The 13,341-nt window shown below is 38.4% G+C and overlaps 1 protein-coding gene across 9 annotated transcripts in view; it reads left to right on the forward strand.

The window, feature by feature from the left end:
- The first annotated feature begins 6,327 nt into the window (after window positions 1-6,327).
- Window positions 6,328-13,341, forward strand: part of tcf7 (transcription factor 7) — a 31,450-nt gene continuing 24,436 nt past the window's right edge. For 3 of the 9 annotated variants that reach the window (XM_086057771.1, XM_086057766.1, XM_086057770.1), the window contains exons 1-3: window positions 6,354-6,978; window positions 7,144-7,216; window positions 10,237-10,343. In XM_086057771.1, the coding sequence (XP_085913897.1) occupies window positions 6,781-6,978; window positions 7,144-7,216; window positions 10,237-10,343 (378 nt within the window). In that variant the 5' untranslated portion in view covers window positions 6,354-6,780. Of the gene's footprint in view, window positions 6,979-7,143; window positions 7,217-10,236; window positions 10,344-13,341 lie in introns of all 9 variants that reach the window. The other 6 variants (XM_086057769.1, XM_086057768.1, XM_086057763.1 and 3 more) reach the window with 5 other exon arrangements.

Consider the following 13,341-nt stretch of genomic DNA (forward strand, 5'->3'; position numbering starts at 1 on the left):
TTGACCTTTTTTTTTCTCACCAATTTTAATAGTTGTTTTTCCTTTGTAATTTGCTATACATTATTGTATTTTTTAATTCGTAAACAGCTGTTGTGTTGGTTCTCACTGTTGGTCTGTTGCAAATAAATAAATGAAATTTTTTTTTGAAAAATAATGATTATAATGCCAAATGAATTTCAATTAGATCATTAAAAGGTTTAAATTGTCAATGGAGTAGAAAGTTTGTTTCACTGCCAATTTGTGACTGTACTGTTCTTATAGGAAATATAATTGGAAAGTCAATTTAAAAAAATGTATGTAAGATAAAACAAATAATGTAATGAATGGAAATTAAATCATTAGAGGTATGAATTTTAACTTATTTTTTGTTGTTGTAATCGGTACACGAGTTGCCTGTCAATGACCACATTTCACCTCTAGAGAGCAGTGCTAGTCGTATGGTGTCAAAGGCTGACTTTTACACAGAGCTTTCTAGCGCCACCTATATGACGTATTCAGATGTACATTATTGATGATATTTTGTCTGTTGAAGTCAATTGAATGTTTGTGCTTTCATCGGTTGTCTCGATGGCAGTGTGTGCAGCATGTGTGTCTTAATCCTTGATCTTTGATACTTACTGCAAAGCATGGAAACAATCTTAAACACACACACACACACGCATACCCATTCGCACACACACAGTAAAAAAAGCCAAACAATGATCCATCATCGACATCCACATCCTCCCGCGGGCCACATCAGGGTGCTTCGCCGCAGAAAAAACTGATTCCAGATCAGGCGGCCGACAGTCATCTGCGGGCCCCCTCGCCACTAGAAAGAGACCGCTGTGGACGCCACATTTAATAAGAGCCGCCCGCCTTCTGTCACAGGGAGTGGAGGAGGCTCGGTTTGAGTGCACCCGTGCTCCCCCCTCATGTTTGTCGTGCTGCAAAATGTTAGCTACTAAGTCTTTTCAGTCATGGCTTCTTGTCAATATTTTGCTGGTATCCTCACGATAAGACATGCCTACCAGATTTCATGTTGCTAATTGCTTTCAAGGGCTGGATTTTCCCTCCAAATATTGCAGGGCTTGTGTACCAATGTTAGTTTCTTTCATGAGTCAAAGCTAACCAGTTCGCTAATATTAAATACACAAATGTATGATGTAACCATTAGTGGTGGGTCCCTTTTGTAGCTAATGCTAGCACAACAAACATCAACCTCCTATTTTAGCTAACATGTATAAAGGTCATCTATGTGCTAATGCTAACACAACTTGCCTCGAGCGCTCAATAAAGTATTTTATGCTCCGTTTTTTGCGGCTAAGTTCTTCACTGAGCCAAAGTAATAATGGACATGAAGTCCCTCGTCAAAACATGAGCATCAAGCTTCTGTTTGAGCTAATGCTAAAACAATTACATTAGCATAATTGTCAATATTTTTTATTGACACTTTGTTGTTGAGGTTCACAATATGATCAGTAAAAAAAAAAAAATTCTATGTGGCCTTGTGGGCGATTGCACTCAGACACTGGACCGCAGCTAACATGCTAACCGCTAATATCAGGTTGTCGCGCAAAAGGAGAACATCAACGCATAAACCAGACAGCTGCTCACGCATCGCAATACGCTGCGATACAATGAGCTGCTAGGCTAACGGCGACAACAGTGGCAAACAATTAGCGTAGCACAACTGCTAACTTGTCATTTTGTACATTCATTTTAACAACTGGACGCATATAAACGCCTTTTCATTTAGCACAGTTGCGTTGTTTTAAGTAGCAACACGTGCTGCAAGATAGCGTCTTAGCAACTTTACCATTAAATTGTGTGAGTGTGTGTGTTAGTGAATGACTTGGATCCACATCAAAGGGCCTCAGCTAGTCTCTGCATTAACGAGACCCTTTGTTTCCGGCCTCACAGATTACTGCATGAACACCCATCTCCCCCAACCACCCCCGCCTCCGAGCCCCCACTCTTTTTGTGCGCGTGCGTGTACGTGCGTACGTGCTTGTGTGTGCGTGTGTGTGTGTGGGGGTGGGGGGGGGGTGTACACGTGTGCATGTGTGCATGTGTGCAAGGCACGTTAACCTGTGCACGAAAGGTCAAGTTGTGATGGTCCCCTTCGGTTTGCATGGTGCGCTAGCACGTGATGTCAGTAAGCAACCTTTGAGTTCTCAGATGAAGTATCTGGAGTTTAAATAGTTATAATTTAAGAAACTGTGACATTTTGTCATTAAAAACATTTTTAAAAAATAATGTTTTTGTGAGGATAAGCAGTATGTATGATGAATGAATGAATGAATTCATAATTGAAAAATAAAATAGGAAGTTGCACTGTATTACAATAATGTTTAGATTATAAATATTTTTAAATATTTTAATAAATGTAATTAATTGCAAAATATCGAAAACTATGGGGTTTCTATTTTAAATATTTGAAAAATGTAAGTAATTTAATTTAAAAAATAGATTTAATACATTTTTCAAAAATCCTGAGATTATTTTATTGGATTTGAAATTATAATTGAGATACATTATCATTTAAAAATACAAGATTTCAGGTTTGTTCCAGGACCCTTGTGGCAAAAAATTATTTTTCCGTGATAAAACCTGCACATCATTAACATGTATTACCTTTACAGATGATGATACATTTTAAACATTAGTTGTCATATAGGTGTAAAAAAAAATCAACTCTGTAAATATTACATACGTTTAAAAAAATACAAATAATCTACTAAAACTGCTTTCAAACTATTTATTGATCCTCATTAAAATTTATATTTCACGTTAAAAAGCGTGTTTTGAGAGTCTGACCTTCACTGAAAATCCCCCAAAATTCATGAGTCGATCCTCCAGCACCACCAACATGTTTTCCCAAAAAAAAATCTTCTTCGTCTTCTAGTGTTTGTTTGTTGTTTTCCGCCCCAAAGCCCCGCACAGATCCGTGATCGCAACTCATAAATGTTTGATAAGCCGCTAACGACGACGAGGTGAAGAGACGGAATCAATGGCATCGTCAACACAAACACGCCTGCTGAGTCTCCGTGGAGTCTCGTTAGCAAATCCTCACCAGCGTAAAACAGCAACTTTTGTGCGCGGGTACACGATATGGACAAATTTATTGGGACACGTTGTCTTTCCACCTACTGGGAGTGAAATCGGATAACGGGACCGTACCATTTGTTATGCTGGGGGGAATTGGTTTCGTTGTGCCTCAAACTTCGAAAAACTAAATAAATTCCTATAATGAACTGCGTCTTGCATCGGGAGCACAAGTGAAATTCACTTTAAGGGTAAATATAAAACAGACAATTACGCGTGTATATAAACAAACAACCAAGTCCGCTAGCGTGATGATAACACACAGTGCAAAACACCACAGACAAAACTAACTAACTAAGATAACCAAACTAGCTTCGATGTTATGGTAATTATGAACCTTTTTATCATCAAATCTCACCTGTAAAGTATATCTACCTATTATACTGCCTCTGGTGGCCAACATGTGCATACCAGAAGGAGCTGCTGTTTAATTCTTTAACTTCTATTTAACGATGTTATCACTGTATGTTTTTTTTTCTTTAGAAAAATAAGGTGCCGTCAAGTGCTATTTTTCTTATTAAAAAAACAAAGTAAAATCTCACCCAAAAAATTGGTGTGTGTGTTTTTTTTTTCATTTTGTTGGTGTTTTTTTTTTCATTTTACGGAACTAAATAAACTAGTAAATAAAGGCCCCACTATATTTGTTAGTTTGTTCAGCCGATGGTTAGCTTGTTAGGCAACTTCCTGGTTACATAAAAATCATGTGGCGTGTTGGTTTTCATCTGCTTGCGGCGGTGTCAAGCCGATCGTTCAGTAATAATGTATCCATTCCATTATAAAGCGAATGTCTAGAAAAGTGCTATACAAATCTGGTGTATTATTGTTAGCTAGCAGGCTACTTCCTGGTTCTTTGACGTATGGACACGATCTGAGGTTGGGTAGCCTAACTCTATCGAAAAAAAAACGTTTTGTGTGTTTATTGTTTGTGTTTATATTGTGTTGTGTTTATATTATCTGTCTGTTGCCAATGCCGAGGACGATACCGTTTGTATTCAAATCAATACATTCGCACCTTCAACTGTTAAGATTAGTGCTCGTTGCATGTGTTTGTGCTTGTTGTCTGCGTGCTGCCTTCAAGGACATGTTTCCACCGGCGAGCGGGCAATAAAAAGTCACACAAGTGGTTCCAGTTAAGAGCTGTTTGCCTTGGATGTGGCTTAACCCCAATGAGAGGACATGATTTCATTACTTTGCCTTAATGTTGCCCCTGCATGTTCCTTTCAAAAGCACGGCACACTACAGTTTGTAATTTTTTTTTTTAATTGTATATATAAGCCCTCTGTGATTCATCGTTTAAAAAAAAAACATTGACATGTGAACAGTTTTCAGAATATTAAAAGAAGTGCACGCTTTAAATTATTAGCTTGTTAACACCTTGTTGAGAGCTGTTGATAAAAAAATTTAAGTAAGCGCAATTTTTAGAACGCTTACCAGCAGGTTTCGATGAATAAAGGTAACCGTCACAGAAAGCAAAGTAGGCAACAAGATCTCAAAAAGAAAAGCATTGTCACAAGACAAAGAATTGAGAAATAAAGGGCTTAAAATCTCTCACTCTGGAAAATTTTAAAATCTGGGACCATAAATGCAACAATGACTTTCAGGAGGTGACAAATTGACCTTTGATTTCAATTTTTTTTTCCAAATATATATATTTTTTTGTCAAATTCATCACCTATCCCTACTTCTGTTTACCTGTGTGTTTCACAGCCGAGGTTCTATGTTGATGGGCTATCACGACGAATATGCATGCCGTATATCGTGAAATATGACAACTTCAAACAAAAATGGCCGACAACCTCCCTTGTTTCACAGCATATGTTGTCCGTTGATTCACGTGTCCTGTCATGTTGAACATCCGTGCTGGATTTCGTAATATGAAGCCCTTCTGGTGCCGGGTGCTAATGTTTTCTAACACTCCAAGGGGTGTATCGCGGGAAAAAGTGCGCACGAGGGTCTCCGCGGATGGAAACATCTGTCTATATTTAATCAAGGCGAATAAACAAGCAGTTTAAACAAGTCATTCATAATTTAGATTTGCATACATTGCAAGTGCGCCTTTTAATCTTTGTATTAATATGCGCCGGCAATATTGTATAAATATGCAGCTTTATGCAAATGGCCGCACGCCCGTCTTTCTGTTTGTATTTAATTTCGCTCCACAGCTGAAGATCGTCACTCAGCCTGCGATTAAGTGTCGCCTATGAATATTTCTCAATTAACAAGCGCATGAAAAATGCATCGGCACAGGGAGCAACAGAAATGGGAAGGAACGACATTGCAACTTTCGACTATTGTGTGTGTTTTTCTGACTTCTTTCCCTCCTCAACATCCAGTCAGCTGGCATACAAAATGAGGGTCAGATCCATGCCACGCCCTCTTGTTTGGCACAGAACATCCCGCATGGCGTCCTCCTGCCCGGCGCTTGTAAATGAACAGTTTGGGACCGAAAAGGAGAACACTGGCGACACGCTTTGGCATCGTCAAACTGGCACAGGATGACTGGAAAGACTTAGAAACCTGTCATTTCCTATTTTGTTGAATGCAGCGTAAGGGTAGTCGAAGTAGTGGTGGGTAATAGTCTCGTTTTCTTATCCTTACATTTGCTTTTACATTACAGATGTGACATTTCCGATTTTAATGAATGCAGCAACGGTGGTTGTCAGCAGCCATGCTTTTAATTTCCTATGTTCTCGAAAGCAACATCATGGGTACTTGAAGTAATGTTTCTGTTGTTGTTTTGTCTGTTTTAGCATTTGACTACGTAGACATTGAACGCTTGAAATTAGTCAAAAGGGATGTTTCCTATTTTCACAAATGCAGCACAGGGCCTAGTGGAAGTGCTGGTGTAAGTTAGTAGCAATATTTATATTGCTTCATTTATTTACTTATTTATTTACTTATTTATTAAGGGGGGTGGTTTGTTAGTGTCGAACTAGGTTGATGTGGAACACTTTGAATACAGACCAAGTACAGTGGAAAAATGCACATATAATTGATGCCTGTTATAGATGTATATAATTTTTTCAACATCAAATATTATTAGCAAAAACAAACAAACAGGATAAACCCTAAAGTTGTCTGGGTAGTCAGTACAGTAACTTTTTTTTTTAATTGGATTTTTGAATACAGATCCAAGTAGGTTTCCCCAATTTCTTGAAAGCAGCAGGTCGCCGTCTTTAGCCATTCAACTAATGAAACAACACAAAGCCAAAGTCGGGATTTGACTCATTTTCATGAATGCAGCACATGCTGACGGGCTGGTGTTTGCCCTGCTCGATAGAGAGTGTGAACACGCCCCTGGAAGTCATGAATAATGCGGGGCTCGGCTCGAAGACGAGGAGGAGGTGGTGATGTCTCTTTAAGAAGTTCTGTAGAAACAATCTCATACACACGCTCGCACGCACACACACGCACGCGAGTCATCGGACCTGTCAATCACCCCGGCGGCGCCCTTTGATGTCGGGGGTCCTCGTCTTGTCCTGCTCACTCTTGCAGGAGAACATCAGTCCTCCTCCAGGCGGCCGCGGGACGCCACGGAACAACTTTCCCCCTCTTCTTCCGGACTCTTAAAGAGGACAAACCCCGCAGATTTGGCGTCTCTTTTTCTACTTTTTCCTTTGTTTTTATCTTATTGGGCACACTTAGACGGGGGGCGGTGGGGGGAAAAGTGTCCCCGGAATCGCGGACGTCGTCATGCCTCAGCATGGGGGGGACGACCTGGGAGCCACCGACGAGATGATCGCCTTCAAGGACGAAGGGGAGCAGGAGGAGAAGGTCCACCAGGAGTGCGCCTTCACAGAACAGGACCTGGCAGACCTCAAGTCGTCGCTGGTCAACGAGTCCGAGATTCACCAGCACAGCCCCGGCGGCCCCGGCGGCGGCGCCTCCTCTGTGGGTGCTCTTTCTTTTCATTTTTAACCATTTCCCCACACTTACTTACTACGAAACACCGCGGAGGGAAGGGGGGGGGGGGGTGAATCGGTTCACCCTCGACTCACTTTAAGACACTTTTTTTAAGCACTTCGTCCGACTTTTCACACTCTTTTTACCCTCCAGGCGGTGAGACGGGGGCAGCCGGCCGAGCAGCAGAGGGGCTTCCCGGACAAGCACAGGGAGCAGCTCGACGCCGGTAAGGAAAGCCCCAAAACACGCCGAATGTTTAATTTGAGACTTTTTATGTTTAGTGAGGGTGTTAATGAGTTTATCCGGACAATAAAAATGACTTTTTCATCGAGCGTGTCAAAGTATTTTGGTCACGGGGGCACGTGCTGGTCGGCGGCAGCTTCAAAGAGTTTTGCTTCCAGGTGGCCACTGTAAAAAATGTCGATACTTTTTCTTTTCTTTTTTTAAGGTTCAGCACTGATTGCATCCATTCATTCAGATTGCTGTTATTTGGCCATTTCTAACACTTTACTATTTAACAAAAAATCCAAACGGATTCATTGAGTCTAGAATTTAAGGGGTCAATTGTTTACATGTGGTGGAGTCTGAGTTGGCCTTTTTTTGTACTCAAAATCATGAATAAATAACGTCTTACAATTTGATCAGAAATTCGCCTAATTATAAGTTTGACATTTTATGCATTTTATCCTACCTATCAACTGCAATTTTTTTTCAGGCTGGCTACATGAGTCGATGCACACGCGGATTAAATTTGAGAAGTTTGGCAAGGGAGTCAGCAATCCTGTAAAATTTTGGGGTATTTCTTACTGTTTGACTTGTAAGAATAGTAACACAATGAATCTCGATTTGAACTAAATTTGAGACTTAATGCTGTTTACACATTTTTTTAGAAATTAAAATTAAGAGTAAAGACCCCCTTTGGGAAATATGTACAAACATCCGCTTAATTGTTATTATTTATTATACAAACATTTTATCCAGTTTACCTAGTAACGGCAATAGGCTTTTTAAAACAAAAAAATATATATATATTTTTTTAATGGCTACACAGTGAGTCTCGGCCACATTTGGACTACATTTGGTTTTAAGTTGTTTACATAATGACATGTCAGAATTCCTGTTAATTACTGCTGCCATTTATTTATTTTTAATAATTAAAAGTAATACTGTAAATCTTATTTTAACGAAACTTAATGCACACGTTTGGACTAAAATTGAGAAATTATGTTGTTTACATGATGAAGTGAGTCAGGTTTGACCTATTTTAATAAAAAAGAACACAATTCTGGAGGTTGCCAAATGCGTGAAATGTATAAAAATCCTGCTGTATGCATTTTCTGTGGCTTACAATGCTATTAAGGATAATTGTCTCATTTTAGAATGCTACACATAAACAGTGAGTCTTGATGCACACATTTGGACTAAATTTGACAGGTTGTCATTGTTAACATAAAGAATGAGTCAGCTTATTTTAAAAAGCTTCAATTTTTTGTAACAGTTGTCATAAAAATCCCTTTATTAACGGTTCATCCATTTCATCGATATGTCAATTAATATTCCTGCAATCCACCTACATCGATCTGTTGTCGGCAAGTTGGCCTTTCGACAACAAAATATGTCTATCTAAAATCGTTTTGAAAGGTAATCAAGCGATTGTATCGATAGGAAATGGCACACATTATATGAACATGTTTGTGTGACACACCTTGGTGGCCATTGAAGCCTTTCAAGTGAGTTCAGCTTAGCTCGCTCGCCGCTAACATAGTGATGCGTTTTTCATCAACACACTCTAGGAAATTTGAGATGTTTAAGTTGTTTACATGATAAATGCAAGCAGATTTTAACCCCAAATTCACTTTTTAGTCAAGAATAACTTTAAAGCTGCTAACTTTGCTGATTTTTAATCCCATTAGTTTATTCCCCATCTTGATAAAAAAAAAAATCAAATTTATGTCAGGCAGGAGTGGAGCTCTGAAGGTGACTAATACCAAACAATGGCCTTAAAAAAGCCTCAGCCAGTGTCTTAGGGGATAAAATCAGATAATTAACATGTAGGCTTGAGGAGAAGGAGGAGGCCGGGCGACACTTGTAACGCGTCGAAGGATCTAACATGCCGTAACTAACAACACTTGTAAACACATGCTTTACATTTGGGAACATTCCATCTTTTAGGATTTACATGACGTGGTGCAACGTGACAAAATGCGTCAAATAACACAAAGCGACCAAACTAAACAACAAGGAATGCTTAATTGCATGTATGTTGACTTATATAATGTCAATGCACTGTTGTTGTTGTATTTTACTTAAACAGGGTTGACATGGAACAGTAAGAATACAGATCCAGCTGAGATTTTTGCCATTTTTTTAATGTTCCATAAAGGTAGCGGAAGCTGCGTCATCAGCCATCTTTTATTTTTAAATCCCCCCCCCCCCTTTTTCCCCCCCTTTTATTTTCAAGTGTCATTGTCATTTGGATCAACCAACAGACATCAGCAGCTGTTGCTGTTCCACTCAACTCCTGCATGTGTCAGTAGCGAGCTCTTCAAACAGTTCCTTACTGTCAAAACAAGAAGCTAATACAATCTGTGGACTAGGAATACGAAAAACAACACTAACAACATGCAACTTCTCTTTAGTGGGTATTGAACTAGTTATTGAGACCAACTAGAGGCTAACACTTGACGCTAAAATTAGCAAAGGTGTCCGCTAGCTGCGCCATGTTTTGCATGAAGATGTTAGCATAATTTTGCTGGTGCGATTTATTGTTTAGTGTTACTCGGTTTGCAGAAATAGAAAAGTGGAAGTTGATCCATTGTTTTTTTTATTTTTATTATTAAACACATTTTCAACATATATTTCCCCCCCATTTTTAATTGAACAATTTTATATAATATCAAGATTTAAAGTCCAGATTTTAAAATGGACAATAGATAAAATAAAGTTTAAAATAAAAATAAAAAAACTGAAAAGACACATAAAACGTACGGCATAAATCTACCCAAAGTTACAGTGCTAAATACACACAATTTGATTTCTAATGCATATATTTTTTTCACACTTTAAACTTTTTTTTGTTTAAGGAAATTGACTTGTCAAGCATGATACAGTATATCAAGAAATTCACATTTGTTTACAATGCTTGTGCGCATATTTGGAACTGAAAAGAAAAAAAATCGGAATTGGGTCATGACCTGACTAGCATTTCCGCTAACTTGTTATTTTTGTTGTTTGTTTGTTCCACAGCATCCAAGCATCAAGATGGCGGCGTGTACAAGACGCCCGGGTACCCCGGCTACCCCTTCCTCATGCTGCCGGATCCCTACCTCCCCAACGGCTCTGTGTCGCCAACGGTAAGCCCGGGTTTGGGTTCTTGATTTGACCATGAGAGGTTTGTGTTGGGTTCTAATTGAAAAAGATTCTTGTTCGGGCAAAGAAGTTAATAGCTGGTCACCTTGTGTCAGCTTAAAAATTATTATTTTTATTTTTTTTTAAATGATTGGGGTTCTTTATTACGTATGTTTTCATTATTAAGTTGATTTCCTTAAATTCTCAGTAAATAGAGCATGGATTCTAATATACTTGTTATTTGCTTCTTAAATTCATGTTAATAGTTTTTATTTACATTTTGCTTAATTTCAATTTTCTCAGTAAAATTGAATACATTTCACTTTTTTCAACATTTCCTTACATAATACATGCATTTTTTACGGTAATTTACATTTTGCCTGAATTCTCATTAAAATAGAATGGGTTACACTTTTTTCTATTTCCTTACATAATGCATGCGTGTTCTTTTATGTTTTTGTATTGTTGTACATCTGCAGACAGACACATTAAAAAAAAAAGGCAAATTACAGTGTCTCTAAATACGTAGCGATTCTTTAGTTGAGGTTAGCGACAGTCATGAGTCACGGATGGTCATGATGTCACCTTTTAACAAGACGAGCCTGCTTGCTTCTGTCTAATTGTGACAAAATTGTATGATAGCGCATGTATGTGTAGTCGCAAGGAAGTCTGCTGCCGCCGCTAATCGCTAACAAGCGTGCTCTTTGATCGTGTTTGTTCGCAGCCTCTGCTGAGGTCACATGTGACGTTTTAAGCTAATGTTGTTGTTTACAAAGGGTACCGCGGCGGCAATCTTTGTGTTGGCCGAGCGAGAACGCTATTGATTGTGACTGATAGGCAATCCCCAAGTGACAGCGGAAACCGGAGAAATTGAAAGTCATTTGAACTAAATGATGGGGGGAGAGGGAATTCGGAGCCCAAATGACAACCTTCAATTTACTTGTATAATCAGATACATTTTTGAAATTGGTGGCATTTGTTACCATCGCCAACTATTGGCCTGGCGTGCAACTGCAACACCCTCTTGTAAGGCTGTTGTCATGTCAACACTGAGGTCATCTTCAATGTTTTTATCATCCATGCATCTTCTCCCCAGCCCTCCTCCTTGTCTAAAAAGGATCAAGGGAATGTTTCCCCTCTCGGATTTTTCCTACTTCCTTATTTCTCTTTTTGTGATGCTGCTTTTGCTTTTTTTTTTGCTTTTCAGCCATTTCCAGGGGTTCTTCAAAGACAAATTCCAAGAGATTTTGTCCAATTTCTACCAAATTTTACCCTTGTAGACTTTACTGATTGACAACACTGAATTTCAAAACATTTTTGTTTTGGTCTCAAGTGCACAAAACATGAAGTTTGACGAAATCTGCACCAAAGTCATTTTCACTTAGCAATATGACATTAGGTATGTCCATCATGATTAGACCCCAAAACACACAGGAAGTCAAGTCAGTCATTTTGGTTAGAAGCGACCATCCTACGGACTAAGCGGTTTTGTCTGATTGCTACCTAATTTTCTTTTGTACACGTGTGACACCACCAGTTGTAGTCAGAAAACTTTCTGCTTTCCACATGTCTGCTCCGCACAATCTTCCTCGCAAAAGGGGCAACTTTTGGTGTTTTTCACATTAATATTGAGTACAAAATGATGCCTTTACAAGCCTGAGAGGTAAACACACGTGTGTTATAGATAAGCGAGATGAAGTCGCAAACATGCGTCAGTGTGGCTTTGAAGTGGCGGGTGGCCGAGGCTTCAGACTATATCCAAGAAGAGAAAAAAAAATGTTAAAGGGATATCAAAAGATGGTGAAAAAGGCTCCTTTGAGATGGCCCCCGGGTGTTTGTACCTGTAATTATTCATTTTCCGGCAGAAGGGCGGGGCAAACAGGTCTTGGCGTGTGTTGCGAGGAAGTATCTCTTATTTTTATATTTAAAAAAATGACATAATGATGATGATTAAACAAGCTCAATGAAATGTTGGGATTTGGTGTGTTTGTTTGCTGGCAACAGGTTTACACAAATTATGCAGGGGGAAAAAAGCCGCTCGATGTTATACTATACGATATCTAGTATTGCATTAACTCAATTACAATATATTCAACACTTTTTTTCACCAAAACATTTATAAATGTATTTACCTTAATTGAAGGAAAATTGGAGACTGTATTGTTTTTTTCAATTTTATTGACTTTATCTATGGGAAAAATGAAAGAAGAGATTTTCGTCTAGCAAACTCCAAAATTTTCATGGATGGGCCGTAAAGTAAACAATGCATTCAGAAATTGTTAAATATATATATATTTTAAATTATCATGTTTTATAAATTTATCAGTGATAATACTAAATATTATTGGAGGAGGGAGGGGGGCGTGGATATTCTGTCAAGCTACATAATTTTTACAGCTGTATTGACTGTAAGTGAAGTGCGCATCTCAACTGCACGGTGCATTATGGGTAGCGGCGTGGTGCATTGTGGGTAGGCTAAACTACCATACGGTCATTGAAAATGAATAGGATCCAATGGAATGAGCTCTGATTTCTAACATTTCAACCGCTGGAAAGTTGCTGTTTTTTATTTAATGTATTTTAAACATGCATAGTATGTGGTTTACTGACTTCGGGGGTTGACTTGCAAGCTTTAAGGTGTACAGTTACTTCAAATGACGGTTAGTAGCCTCGCTTTTTTTTTTTCACGCATTCGCAAACGTAATGCGCACTTCACTTATTGATACATTCAGATTTATTAACAAATGTGGTCAAATATAACAAATGCAATTTTAAACAGCTTAGTAGTATTTATACTAAATACCACCAATGATTTTCATTGTCAAATTTCCATTTTACGAATTTATTGACTTCATAGATATAGTGAATAAATCAATATCATGGTGACAATAATGTAACTTTTTTCCCCTGCAAAAATTGCTTTGTTTTGAATAAATTGATGTTATTCACATGGAAAAAGTAAAGATTATGTTTTTAATAAGACAAAAAAATCAAAATTTTATT

Source organism: Leptonotus elevatus, chromosome 16 (assembly GCF_054856555.1).
Source record: "Leptonotus elevatus isolate MCC_2025b chromosome 16, RoL_Lele_1.0, whole genome shotgun sequence".
In the NCBI taxonomy this organism is placed as follows: domain Eukaryota; kingdom Metazoa; phylum Chordata; class Actinopteri; order Syngnathiformes; family Syngnathidae; genus Leptonotus; species Leptonotus elevatus.